Raw genomic sequence first — 15,402 nt, 5'->3', positions numbered from 1 at the left:
CGTTCCTTGCTGAGCAATACACTTTAAAGCGTAACTAAACGTTCAATCAACTTTTTATTTTCTAGCAGCGTGTGTAATATAAATATGTTTTGTAATGTACTTTATTGATGAATTTGGGCTCCTTTTTGTGTTATATGTGTTTTAATTGGCCACTCTGACACTTTTTACTACATTTTATTTCTTGTATTTCTCCTGTTAGCAGAAATCTGTACATTGTTTGAATGTAGTCGGTGTACGGACTCTGCTGCCTGTGTGTAAGGGAGAGCGGCAGCCCCATCCTGACGTCAGATGTGCACGTCCCCGCCCCCATTGTGACGTCAGGAAGGACTCTATGTACCATACAGTTCTCTATAGAGTAACCGGCAGCAGCAGAGCACAGGGAGGGGAATGACCACTCTGCTGCTATCCGGACTATAGTGTGTATAAGAGGCGCTTCCGTAGCAGAAGCGCAGGTCTGGCACCGCCTACCTGTCCCCTCTTCCCCCTGTCCACAGTACTATAACCGGCAGGGTGGAGAATGACAGCTCTGCTGCTGTCCGGTCTATGGTCTGTGTGAGTGGTCTAGCGGCGGCTCCATCGCTAGACCTGCGCTTCTGCTACGGAAGCGCCTCTCATACATACCATAGACCGGACAGCAGCAGAGCTGTCATTCTCCACCCTGCCGGTTATAGTACTGTGGACAGGGGGAAGAGTGGACAGGTAGGCGGTGCCAGACCTGCGCTTCTTCTCAAAGAGCAGTGCGCGCCTTTACAGCTCGTGCGCCCGCTGTAAAGAACCTGCACACATAGCAGGTTACAATATTTCAAATTGTACTGCTATACTCCTTCCAAATAGCCACAGCTCCCATAAACATCACAGTAGGTTATGAGAAATATATATACAGATGAAGAAAATCTTGCAGCACTCCAAGTTCAAAGTATAAAATTGGTTTATTCCGTCAACTTCAAAAAGGTGCAACGTTTCAATCCCACATTGCTTGAGAAAGATCCCAATGTGGGGGATTGAAATGTTGCACCTTTTTGAAGTTGTGAACATGTCCTATCTTTTCCACGGATCATGGATGGGGCTCATGCAGCACACTTTAGGGCTAAGGGCACCTCCGCACATAGTTATTAGATGTGGAGAATCCTCAGGTATACACTCTGACATCTGTGCATAAAATCTGCACGGACTCTTGCATGTTTTAGTTTGGGTTTCAGTGCGTGGATATGCGTTTTTTTGTGTTTGTTTGATAGAATTTCACCCTTCGCATTGAAAGAGGTGAAATACACCGGGAACAGCCGCACAAATAATAGGCGGGCTGCAGCTTGTAAAGTCGCGCGGACAAAACCGCAACGTGTACATGAGATTTTGAAAATCTCATTATCTAAAATGCTGTATTACGCAGCCGACTTTTATAGTGTGTATATACTGTATACAGTGCTGTACACTGCTGTCCTTATAGTATATACTGCATAGTGTATACAGAGCTGTCCTTATAGTCTATATACTGTATACAGTGCTGTACACTGCTGTCCTTTTAGTGTATACAGAGCTGTCCTTATAGTATATATACTGTATACAGTGCTGTACACTGCTATCCTTATAGTATATACTGTATAGTGTATACAGAGCTGTCTTTATAGTATATACTGTATACAGTGCTGTACACTGCTGTCCTTTTAGTGTATACAGAGCTGTCCTTATAGTATATATACTGTATACAGTGCTGTACACTGCTGTCCTAGTGTATACAGAGCTGTCCTTATAGTATATAGTGTATACAGAGCTGTCTTTATAGTATACAGTGCTGTACACTGCTGTCCTTCTAGTATATACTGTATAGTGTATACAGAGCTGTCTTTATAGTATACTGTATACAGTGCTGTACACTGCTGTCCTTATAGTGTATACTGTATACAGAGCTGTCTTTATAGTATATATACTGTATACAGTGCTGTACACTGCTGTCCTAGTGTATACAGAGCTGTCCTTATAGTATATAGTGTATACAGAGCTGTCTTTATAGTATACAGTGCTGTACACTGCTGTCCTTATAGTATATAGTGTATAGTGTATACAGAGCTGTCTTTATAGTGTGTATATATACTGTATACAGTGCTGTACACTGCTGTCCTTATAGTATATACTGTATAGTGTATACAGCGCTGTCCTTATAGTATATATACTGTATACAGTGCTGTACACTGCTGTCCTTATAGTATATAGTGTATACAGAGCTGTCTTTATAGTATACTGTATACAGTGCTGTACACTGCTGTCCTTATAGTGTATACAGAGCTGTCTTTATAGTATATATACTGTATACAGACCATATTGTACCTCATAGTGTATACAGGGCTGTCCTTATAGTATATACTGTATAGTGTATACAGAGCTGTCTTTATAGTATATACTGTATACAGTGCTGTACACTGCTGTCCTTATAGTGTATACAGAGCTGTCTTTATAGTATATATACTGTATACAGACCATATTGTACCTCATAGTGTATACAGGGCTGTCCTTATAGTATATACTGTATAGTGTATACAGAGCTGTCTTTATAGTATATACTGTATACAGTTCTGTACACTGCTGTCCTTATAGTGTATACAGAGCTGTCTTTATAGTATATACTGTATACAGTGCTGTACACTGCTGTCCTAGTGTATACAGAGCTGTCTTTATAGTATATATACTGTATACAGACCATATTGTACCTCATAGTGTATACAGGGCTGTCCTTATAGTGTATACAGAGCTGTCTTTATAGTGTATACTGTATACAGTGCTGTACACTGCTGTCCTTATAGTGTATACAGAGCTGTCTTTATAGTATATACTGTATACAGTGCTGTACACTGCTGTCCTTATAGTGTATACAGAGCTGTCTTTATAGTATATACTGTATACAGTGCTGTACACTGCTGTCCTAGTGTATACAGAGCTGTCTTTATAGTATATATACTGTATACAGACCATATTGTACCTCATAGTGTATACAGGGCTGTCCTTATAGTGTATACAGAGCTGTCTTTATAGTGTATACTGTATACAGTGCTGTACACTGCTGTCCTTATAGTGTATACAGAGCTGTCTTTATAGTATATACTGTATACAGTGCTGTACACTGCTGTCCTTATAGTGTATACAGAGCTGTCTTTATAGTATATATACTGTGTACAGACCATATTATAACTCAGTGTATGGCTGAAGTGAGAGCAGGCAGGAAATAAATGCAGGAATCTGGAGGCAGATATGGCTTCTGGGGGATGTGAGAGCTGGAGAGGAGGTATTTATCCCAGTGCTATCAGATACTTTATAAAACCAACTTTAGATCCTTCGCATTGGTGGAGAAGAGAAGATGTGTCTTATGTGGTAAATCCAAATGTCCGATACAAAAGACAACTGTGCTGCAGAAGGACCTTTTGGTTTTCCTGATTGGCTGTTTAGGTGCATGATGGGAACTATGGGCAGATTGAATATTGCATACAGTACTGGCAAACATCATGCACAGTAAGACACGCCCCCTAGACACGCCCTTAGCAACTGCCAGAATCAGGAAGTGTGAGAACATAGATGTGGACGCTTTCACAAGAAAAAAAGCTGCAAAAAAGGTGCTGTGAGGTGAAAAAAAAATGCTAGGAGTCATGAAGTCACATAGAGGGACAGAATAGCAGTTTAAATATTTAATTTTATTTTTTGCAAAAGTTTAGCTACGCTTTAAGTCGCTAAGAGAAGGAAAGAAATTGGCAAATATATTTCCGCAGGTTTATGTGACTCCCGAATCTTCCCCCACTGAAATGACTATAATTTTGTGAATGAAAACGGTAATGTGCACGTAAAAGTAATCCTAGAGGTACATGATCAAAGTAGAAAGAAGAAAACCCCGCAGTGTTTGTCAGTCTGCAGCTCCTTCCATAATCAGTCCGGCGCAAACTTCTTCCTAAACTCTTCGGCTTCGGCTGGCAGATAACGAAGAAGCGGGGCAGAGCACGCCAGGTCTTCTATTGCAGAGCAGTGGGGGAGGGGCAGCAGCCAGTTGATTGACAACCAGATCCACATGTTGGGGAGAGGGAGTGGGGAATATGGATGCAATGTGCCATATGGAACGCCTATTGACGAATTCTATATATATTATTTCACAGGACAGGAGGTTGTTGAGAGTTTTTTTTTGTGTGTATTTTCTGCATTTCATGTTCCATTAGGTTATGCTGGAGTCTCCTTTTATGAAGCATAATGGGCAGCAGAAAGTATTGACGGAGACCCTGATTCCAGGGCACATCCTTCGCCATATTCAGGAGTTTTTATAAAATCCGTTTATCTCCTGCAGCGCGAGCCGAGGGCCATATGACTTGTGTTCATGAGCTGTGGCTCTGCCCGCCGCTGATGGGCCGCTTCCTTCTAATACCGAGCATAGGGAGAAGACCGTCCGTCAGCAGCGGGTGGGCTGCCAGACTCTCATCTCATGAATATCGCATTGGGGACTGCAGAGTGAGCGCACAGCGTTACGTGGACTGCAGAGTGAGCGCACAGCGTTACGTGGACTGCAGAGTGAGCGCACAGCGTTACGTGGACTGCCAGCGCAAGGCGAGAGCTGCAGGAGACAGACAGTAATTCTATGAAAACTACTGAATATCGTGAAGTAGGGCTGGCCGATTTTGACAAAAAATTAAATCTAGATATTTTTAAAAACCCTACAGGCGATTTTCGATTTGAATCTCGATTTTCTTATTACTGCTAAATAAACTGAAAAAATACCAATAGATCATTTTAAGAAATTATTTTCTTTATATAAATTACTTTTTGACAATTGCTATAATTGTACGTAACTTCACAACTTTTAACCTCGGCGGATATTTTTTTTTTATTTTTTTATCGGAAATACAGTTGTAAAATGTCTATCTAATTGACTACAACTTCTGTTAACCTGGATTTCCCAGCCCGACCACGGTACATGTGAACAGGACTCCTGGCATTATAGACAATTAGGCTAAAGTCTCACGAAAAAAAAATGGCCATTAAAAACTGATCAACTATCCGTTTTCATACCAGTTTTGCATCAGCGTGTCTCAAAATTTTCATCCATTTTCTGTCCATCTGTACGTATTTAATGGCTGTTTGTCATCCGTTTACCATCTGTTTTTAATGGTCGTTAAAAAAAAAAAAAAAGATTCTAGAGGGTTCCCCTGAAGTCACTGTCCATGTATGCGACATCCCCGGCCCAGAGACTGCTGACGCTAGCGCCTCCCCCTGGAGCTGCTGTTCCGTACTGTGTCGTTTTGTTCAGTGCAGAACGGACGTTCCGTGAGGCAGCCGGGTCTCCTAGCACCATAAATGACTGACGCCAGGAGTTCCATTCACATGAACCGTGGTGGGGAGGGAAATCCGGCCCACACAGACCGTTTTTCACAGCCCGACCGCGGTCGTGTGAAACAGTAGAGGCAGAGCCGGCACAGAACAGGGAGCAGTGGCGGGTGCTGACGCCAGCCCTGACTGGTAATATCTTTGAGGAGGGCTGTTTGACTAGATATTAAATAAGGTTTCAAATATGTCCGTTTGGGTGGAGCAGTGACTCCACCCAGACGAATCTACTCCTAGTACCCGCATGTCACCCTTCTGCCTGCTCATCAGCCAGCGGTGGGCTTTCATGGACGTTGCATATTAGGACCCACTTTATTACTATACTGGGTTTTCTTCATGGACTTCACTTTCTTCATACAAGTATAGTAATAAGGTGGGACCTAATATATATTACTATGTGCTGCTCCTAGATCATTTCCACCCAAAACGTAAAAATAACCATAAGTCCGTTATTAAAAAAAAACTGGGTCTTACATTTGCTTTGTTGGCTCTTGATCTATCGCACTGGACATTTTTGTAAAAGTAACTGCAGGAAGTTCAGCCATTGTGGTTGATCTTAATACTCTTCCTCTCGGACACTGACCGTTATCTGTGTATTATTTTAGCCCATGTTCAGTCATCAGTTGTTAAGAAGAGATTTCAAAGCCGACGACTAATTTGGCTGCACTTCCAGTTGTCCAAAAAAATGTCAGTCGCAACAAAACGTCCCAAAATACCTTTTCAGGAGCGACTTCGTGTCCTAAAAATAGCACAATACTGATTTAGTCTGTAACTAGTCTACAAAAACGATGGAGAGCGCAGTGAAATAAAAATGACTCGCTTATTGTTCAATCTCTACGGATCTAAATTTCTTGAGTGAAATGTGTCATTACAATTATTAATAATTTATAATTTTTGGTCACTTTTCATACATTTTGTTATGCCTATCTATGTAATATCAATGATGAATTATTGGCTAGGTCTGATTGTAGAAAATTAATTCTATAGTCCGTATTTTATTCTTTATCATATTCAGCCCTAACTAAATTTCCTTACACATTCTACCTAAACTGTTCTCACCACATCCGGGCACAGCACCCGCGGGGCCACTTGGAATGGAGCGCTGACTGTATTCCTCACATATGTCTAGATAGTTGCATACATCTGCCTTTTCACTTCCATTGACAGAAAATCTCCTCTAGTGTTAAAACTCAATAACCGCTCAAAGTATCCGGACAACTGGCGATCAGCCGATCACTGTGGGACCAGCTACCAAAACCGCTGCTGTCCATCTCCTATCACCAGAGGAAGCTGCAGGCAACTGCACGTTTTGGTGCATGGGAAATGTAGTATCACATGGTGGTCAGCCAATAGCTGAGCAGCCATGTGTATCACGGTCCAGTTGACTAAAGCGGGAGCCACTGGATCCAGGGGTTTTCTGCTCTGGCAGCATCGCGCTCTATTTTGTCCATATTCGCTTAATAGGGCATATGGTTAGGGGTTGTCCAAAGCCCCGAACTTGCTCCACCATGGTTAATAATTTAGTTTTTCATGGACCATCGCTATACATGTTGCTAGATCAAGCTGGAAGACCATTGTTGGTGATCACTATTGTCACTTACCTTCTATATAAACTTCACATCGTAGATAACCACAGAGGGGGGGGGGGGCCAGCCTTACTTTATAACCTCTTTCTGTATACGTCGTCCTAATATTAATATACAGAAATAATATGTGCGACATACAAATACTATAGCAAGGACTCCATGCTACTTGAGATGTAATAAAATTGTATAGAACGGCAGGTACAGCTTGCTGCCAGACAGGCGTTCACCTCCATAGCGGATATGGCACCTACTATGCTACAGATTTATTGCAGAATCTGCCGCGTGTGAATATGTCCTTATTCGTTACAGTCTTGCTTAAATCTCCCTCGATATGTTCTAGGCTAAAAGTTTATCTAACTCTTGTGAATAGTTTATGGAAAGTTACCCAAAACTTATTCTTCTTTTAAAAAGTCCACTCCTCAAATGCCACTTTATTCAGTCCTTGCCCACTGGTCTGTGTCGTTATCCGCAGATATTACAGTAAAATCACCGTTTTACGCCAATTGGATTTGAGTGTATTCTGATGGGAGAAAAAGTAGCAAACGACCTTGTCAGACGTTTTGCAACGGTCACCAAGGTCGCTTACTGTTTTTTTTACCATAATAAAAAAGTTGGCGTTATCTTGCGATTTTACTGCCAAGTGTCGCCAGGGAGCCCGGGCATAAACCAGACATTTGTAAGATATTTATATAGTATTAAACTCATGAGCGTTCCCTACTATGCAGGTCCATGAACTAGAGGGTCAGCACTCCGCTTTGTATGCTGCAGCTGAATTGTCCATCTAGACAGTGTAATGTAAGGGAATACCTGCAGAATATAAAGCCGGGTTCACACATTGCGTACGTGATGCGAAATGTCATTTTAAATTCTGCAACATAGTATACTGCAATGTAAGTAAATGGGATTATAAGAAACCCCATTCACTTACAGCGTAAAATATCCGCAACAGATTATAGATTCCTCAGATTTTACCCGCAGCATAACCGATCTGTGGTGTTTTCTGATGCAGATTTCATCCATTGCAATACAATGGACTAAATCCGCTCCAAAATCCGCATTCAAGGGTCCATTCACATGTTGCGGTTAACGTGCTGTTAACATTGGATAAAAAGCATCTCAAAACCGCAACTGCATCAAAAACGCACCGAATCACGGTAACACATGCCGTTTTCAGATGCAGTTCTATCTGCACCTTAACTGCAACATGTGAATGGACCCTAACACTTGTGGATTTAGTCGCAGACTTCCATATACCCGGCCTATCGCTGTTGAACCAGTCTGGGAATCCACACCAAATCCGATTTTTTTCTTTGTGAATTTCAAGAATTGCAATGGATAAAATCCGCTGTGAAGTTCCACTGCATTGCCACATCCCATAGAATCGACTGCGTTTGTGAAAACCCCATTCACTTACACTGCACTGTTTTTATTGGTTGTTGTTTTTTTGCGGCATTTCGGTGTGGATGTGAGAACCCTACCTCGGGGCGCAGAGCGCTGGTCTCCTGAACAAATCTAGCCAATAAGTGCCAGCTTTATTTAGGCCACTGAACTTGAGGACCATTAGGTTGTATTCAGACGTCGCAGAATTTTGTCTCGCATTTACCCCCCAAAAAAAAAGTTAATTGTTTGACGTGAACATTCTATTCTAGTGGAAACACTTGGTGTTCGCTAGTTTAACCCCTAATGCATATATTTCAGATTTCCATTGTGCGAAAGATGCACTTTCAATATCCGATTACAAATTGGCGCTGTGCTCAGACAGACTTTTATCTATCATTTCTGAAGATATTATTTTTTTTTCGTTTTTGTAAACGTTCACTCCAGTGACTTGTCTGCGTTGTGTCCTCGCCAGATGATGAGGTACATTGCACCCTGTGGATTAGCGTTCTTTGCCGCCCTTGAAGTTAAACGTGGGATTTGGAAGAGACATTTTGATTCTCGCACAGTCGAGTGCTCCTTCAAAGACGTGTAAGTTACAGCTGAAGAGGTTAATTTTTTTGTCCTCCGTCAATAGGTTTCACATAGTTTTAGTTTTCTAGCCCTTTTTGTTCATTGGAGGTTTGTATGTTCAGGTTCTTACAAGTGTTTGGTTGAAATCTACAATCAATACATTCATTTTATCCAGACCCTAAGGTGCCAGATCATCAAATGTTCTGGATTATTGGACAGCAGACCACCACAGTTGTGTCCACATTGCCCTAGTTTTGCATTCACTCTTCCTTGATTTTATATTTGTAGTCCAAGGGGTGAACAGGGCATCCGTTTTGTCTCCCCTCCCCCAGTGCCAGGGCATGTTCCATATGTGTGGGGTAACGTACAAGTCTTAGGCGGAGAGGCAGTTTGTTTGCTTGTCTGCAATGGAGACCAGGCAAGTTCAACCCTGTTCCGTCAGCCGATTCCCAGAAGAATATGAAGAACAGCCCAAGACGACATCCGGATATCTCCACCAAAGTTCTGTAAAACTATTTCTGTCCGGAGCTTCAGTTGTTGGTCTGATAGACCAAATACTAACAACAGAACGCCAATAGTATCTTCGTTAAATATCTTTTTTGTTTCTTTTCCCCCTGTCTGTTTTTTAACGGTAACGATAGACGGTGGTTGTTCTCTAGTAGGAGGTGAACCCATTCTGCAGTAAATCACGGTCCAGCGGCTGCGCGTAGTCCCAACCTTTTTTACTTTAATTTACTGTGATATCAGCATTGCAATTCTGCAGGATCAGATTTCCTATCATGCGCATATATATATATATATATCTGTATATCTTAAAATACAGGAGTTTTTCAGCTTCAGCAAATTGTATAATTAAAAGTTATACAATTCTCCAGTAAACTTTCTGTATTAATTCCTCCAGTTTTTTCTAAATCTCTGCTTGTTGTAAAATTCTGTTCATGGTCATGTGATGTACACACAGCTGCACGGCTCGTTACAGTATGTGTATCAGAGTTAAGTCTTCTAATGAGCCGTGCACCTGTGTGTCCATCACATGACCATGTAACGAGCTATTCATCTGTGTCCATCACATGACCATGTAATGAGCCGTGCACATGTGTGTCCATCACATGACCATGTAACGAGCTATTCATCTGTGTCCATCACATGACCATGTAACGAGCTATTCATCGGTGTCCATCACATGACCATGTAATGAGCCGTGCACCTGTGTGTCCATCACATGACCATGTAACAGGCTATTCACCTGTGTGTCCATCACATGACCATGTAATGAGCTATTCACCTGTGTGTCCATCACATGACCATGTAATGAGCTATTCACCTGTGTGTCCATCACATGACCATGGACAGAATTTTATCCCCTCAAAGTAAACAATGAATGTTCCTACTGGATAACAACAAGCAGAGATCTTGAAAAACGTGAGGAATTAATATAGAAAGTATATTGGAAAATAACATTCATTTGTTCCAACCAGACAATCCCTTTTAAATGCCGTTTCTGGCTACTTATGAATCTGTTACTATTGAGCTTGAACCAAAGTTTGCTTTTTCACATGTATAATATGGGAAATCTCTTCTTAAGATTAAAAGACAGAACATCTTGGCAATAAAATTCAACCCAGGGTTAACCCTTCTCAACACAGACATGAAGGTGGTTTTTATACCGGTAGATTTTCGGCGGCCCTCATTTGCACCATATAGATGGAGCAGTGATCGGATTGTACGTGGTCGGCAGATAGTTAATGTGATACTTCGGTCCCCGTACATTTTCCATCTTGTCGGCAGCACGACCCTTGTTTACACAAAGCAATGATCGGGGACAAGCCTTCACATGAGGGCCCGTTCCCCAATCATTGGCCCATGCAAAAGGGCCTTTACTCGGCTGCGGAGTGGAGAGAGATCTGGACATATTAACCCTTCTGCCGCCACGTTTTGTAAACTGATTCCTGTGATCAGTGACTAAGGTGAATCACATAAAAAGTGACTCCGATCCGGAGGCTGCAGAAATCCGTTGAGCACCTCCAGTGTGTTCTTTAAATACTGTCGTTTGGGTAAATTTTTTTTAAAGTTTAGGTTTCATTGTAAAACGTTTAACCTATTATGAAAGGACTTTGTTCAAGATCTACTACACGCATCATAGGCTCAAAGTGCACTCCAGGTACGAGGTTTGTAGTGTGTCCTTGGGAGTGGGATGGATAAAGAACATGTTACACTTTTCTCATTATAGATCAGTCCTGGTGCTGGGCATTGCCGCAGAGTCTCGTCTGCTCGTCGTATGACTTATTTTGTAGGCGGTGTGTATGAGTATGAATGTCTTGTACTTGTGTCACATGATAATATTTGTATATACTTTAGGTCATTTTGCCTAATATTTAATTTTAAGCATTTGACTAATTGTGATCTGTTTCGTATACAGCAAGACCACATGGCTGGGGACGCCACTGGAAGACATGAACCGAAAGCCAATGTGTCACATGCAGGAGAGGTCGGTGTGGCTTTCAGACAACCACACTATTACTGTTCAGGTAAGATCATAGATGGAACCAACTGGAAATCACATTGTCTCTAAGTCCTGAGTTATTTTTTAGGCTACAGTGTTCTGCTCATCAAAGGCAAGAGAAAGTTTCTGTTCCATAGGCTAACTGGTGACCACGTATGTCACAAATCTCCTATTGTACTCAATGGGACCATTAAAGGAGTTGTCCCATCAGGACTACACCTTCCAATATGCCCTACTAAAGCATATGGATGGTCAAAGGGGGGCGCTCAAGCAACGACAGAGCAAAGAGCTGCAAACGAGCAACAGATCATGCTCTCTAATACGTGGACAGCCATTCATTTAAATCCATATGGCTGGCCGTATCTTCCCCTAGCAAAATCAGCTTTTTGATGGGTATCTCAGGAGCCAGATTTCCATATAAACCAGGTTGACTATGATGAGACAACACATTAAAGTGAAACACGTCTGCATTGAGAAGACTTCCGTCGCAAGGTACCGCTCTGCATAGAGAAGACTTCTGGCGTGAGGTACCGCTCTGCATAGAGAAGACTACCGGCGCAAGGTACCGCTCTGCATAGAGAAGACTTCCGGCGCGAGGTACCGCTCTGCATAGAGAAGACTTCCGGCGCAAGGTACCGCTCTGCATAGAGAAGACTTCTGGCGCGAGGTACCGCTCTGCATAGAGAAGACTTCCGGCGTGAGGTACCGCTCTGCCTAGAGAAGACTTCCGGCGCGAGGTACCGCTCTGCCTAGAGAAGACTTCCGGCGCGAGGTACCGCTCTGCATAGAGAAGACTTCCGGCGCGAGGTACCGCTCTGCATAGAGAAGACTACCGGCGCGAGGTACCGCTCTGCAGAGAGAAGACTTCCGGCGCGAGGTACCGCTCTGCAGAGAGAAGACTTCCGGTACGAGGTACCGCTCTGCATGGCGTAAATGTCATGGTTTTCTTCTTTTTTCGCAGTATGACAAGATACAAGAGAATGTGGTGCCCTTACCCCATCCGTTAAACTTCACTGAGAAATGGGACAACGCACACGTTAAAATGCCCTGTTCACAAAGTAACTATTACCCAGTAGATGACCAGGTAAGAAAAATATACAAAACAATTTACTATAATGAATAAAGTCATTTCCATATTTACAAAAGATCAAACTTCTTTACAGAATGGAGGAAAAACAACTGTGAGTCGATGGCAGCTGATAAAGACCTCTCTGAGCAGGACCGGAAGCCCACGTGATCTGAAGGTGCGTGCTGCAACGGGCTGTTTATATTGGTTACATCGACTTTGACAAAAAGTTCTTCTGAACGTTTCTTAAAGTGTTATTCCGATTACAGTATCCTAGTGATATGCAAAACTGCCAGGCCCCCCACCAATCCTTTTATAGAAAGGGCTACTCACTATGGTTGGCATTGTAGTTCTGGCGCTGTTTAACCCACTTTTTCCCCTTACAAAATTGTAAAAAAGTTACACCTATTTGGTATGGCTGCGTCCGTAACAACCCCGACTATAATGCTATTACATTATTTTAACCCGCACGGGGAACCCTGTAAAAAAATTAAATAAACAATGCCAGAATTGCCGTTTTCTGTAGATCCTGCCTTCAAATTTTTTTATTTTTTTTAAAAAAGCGATCAAATAGTCGTATGTATTCCAGAATGGCACCAATAAAAACTAAAAAATAAAATAAAAGCGGTCAGCAGAAAAATAAAAAAGTTATGGCTCTTTAAAATATGGGAACACAACAACAAATCATTTTGAAAAAAAAGTATAAAATGGTATCACTGCAATTGTAACAACCCGCTGAATAAAGTTCTGATGTTATTTATACCACATGGTAAACGGCGTAAATTTAAAATGCAAAATAGAATGACATTTCTGTTTTTTTTTTTTCCATTACCCCCTAAAAAAGTTAATAAAAGTTAATCAAGAAATTATATGTACCTCCACATTATAAAGCCCCTATAACTGCCTCCACACAGTATAATGCCCCTATAACTGCCTCCACACAGTATAATGCTCCCCATAGCTGCCTCCACACAGTATAATGCCCCTATAACTGCCTCCACACAGTATAATGCCCCCCATAGCTGCCTCCACACAGTATAATGCCCCCATAGCTGCCTCCACACAGTATAATGCCCCTATAACTGCCTCCACACAGTATAATGCCCCCCATAGCTGCCTCCACACAGTATAATGCCCCTATAACTGCCTCCACACAGTATAATGCCCCCCATAGCTGCCTGCACACAGTATAATGCCCCCATAGCTGCCTCCACACAGTATAATGCCCCTATAATTGCCTCCACACAGTATAATGCCCCCCATAGCTGCCTCCACACAGTATAATGCCCCCCATAGCTGCCTGCACACAGTACAATGCCCCCCATAGCTGCCTGCACACAGTATAATGCCCCCCATAGCTGCCTCCACACAGTATAATGCCCCCCATAGCTGCCTCCACACAGTATAATGCCCCCCATAGCTGCCTGCACACAGTATAATGCCCCCCATAGCTGCCTGCACACAGTATAATGCCCCCCATAGCTGCCTGCACACAGTATAATGCCCCCCATAGCTGCCTGCACACAGTATAATGCCCCCATAGCTGCCTCCACACAGTATAATGCCCCCCATAGCTGCCTCCACACAGTATAATGCCCCCCATAGCTGCCTGCACACAGTATAATGCCCCCCATAGCTGCCTGCACACAGTATAATGCCCCCCATAGCTGCCTCCACACAGTATAATGCCCCCCATAGCTGCCTCCACACAGTATAATGCCCCCCATAGCTGCCTGCACACAGTATAATGCCCCCCATAGCTGCCTGCACACAGTATAATGCCCCCCATAGCTGCCTGCACACAGTATAATGCCCCCATAGCTGCCTCCACACAGTATAATGCCCCCCATAGCTGCCTCCACACAGTATAATGCCCCCATAGCTGCCTCCACACAGTATAATGCCCCCATAGCTGCCTCCACACAGTATAATGCCCCCATAGCTGCCTCCACACAGTATAATGCCCCCATAGCTGCCTCCACACAGTATAATGCCCCCATAGCTGCCTCCACACAGTATAATGCCCCCCATAGCTGCCTCCACACAGTATAATGCCCCCCATAGCTGCCTCCACACAGTATAATGCCCCCCATAGCTGCCTCCACACAGTATAATGCCCCCATAGCTGCCTCCACACAGTATAATGCCCCCATAGCTGCCCCTCCACACAGTATAATGCCCCCCATAGCTGCCTCCACACAGTATAATGCCCTCCATAGCTGCCTCCACACAGTATAATGCCCTCCATAGCTGCCTCCACATAGTATAATGCCCCCCATAGCTGCCTCCACACAGTATAATGCCCCCCATAGCTGCCTCCACACAGTATAATGCCCCCCATAACTGCCACCACACAGTATAATGCCCCCCATAGCTGCCTCCACACAGTATAATGCCCCCCATAGCTGCCTCCACACAGTATAATGCCCCTATAGCTGCCTCCACACAGTATAATTCCCCTATAATTGCCTCCACACAGTATAATGCCCCCATAGCTGCCTCCACACAGTATAATGCCCTCCATAGCTGCCTCCACACAGTATAATGCCCCCCATAGCTGCCTCCACACAGTATAATGCCCCTATAGCTGCCTCCACACAGTATAATTCCCCTATAATTGCCTCCACACAGTATAATGCCCCCATAGCTGCCTCCACACAGTATAATGCCCCCCATAGCTGCCTCCACACAGTATAATGCCCCCCATAACTGCCACCACACAGTATAATGCCCTCCATAGCTGCCTCCACGCAGTATAATGCCCCCCATAGCTGCCTCCACACAGTATAATGCCCCCATAGCTGCCTGCACACAGTATAATGCCCCCATAGCTGCCTCCACACAGTATAATGCCCCCATAGCTGCCTCCACACAGTATAATGCCCCCCATAACTGCCACCACACAGTATAATGCCCTCCATAGCTGCCTCCACGCAGTATAATGCCCCCCA

The 15,402-nt window shown here is 43.4% G+C and overlaps 1 protein-coding gene across 2 annotated transcripts in view; it reads left to right on the top strand.

Moving 5' to 3' along the window:
* PARG (poly(ADP-ribose) glycohydrolase) overlaps positions 1-15,402 on the top strand; it is a 116,496-nt gene that overhangs the window by 17,396 nt on the left and 83,698 nt on the right. For both annotated transcript variants that reach the window (XM_075841758.1, XM_075841759.1), the window contains 3 exons: positions 11,302-11,410; positions 12,347-12,469; positions 12,549-12,629. In XM_075841758.1, the coding sequence (XP_075697873.1) occupies positions 11,302-11,410; positions 12,347-12,469; positions 12,549-12,629 (313 nt within the window). The remainder of the gene's footprint in view (positions 1-11,301; positions 11,411-12,346; positions 12,470-12,548; positions 12,630-15,402) is intronic.

The sequence above is a fragment of the Rhinoderma darwinii genome, chromosome 11, assembly GCF_050947455.1.
Source record: "Rhinoderma darwinii isolate aRhiDar2 chromosome 11, aRhiDar2.hap1, whole genome shotgun sequence".
Taxonomy (NCBI): Eukaryota; Metazoa; Chordata; class Amphibia; order Anura; family Rhinodermatidae; genus Rhinoderma; species Rhinoderma darwinii.
Note: the sequence above shows the minus strand (reverse complement) of the source record. Positions and strands in the feature narration are given on the sequence as shown.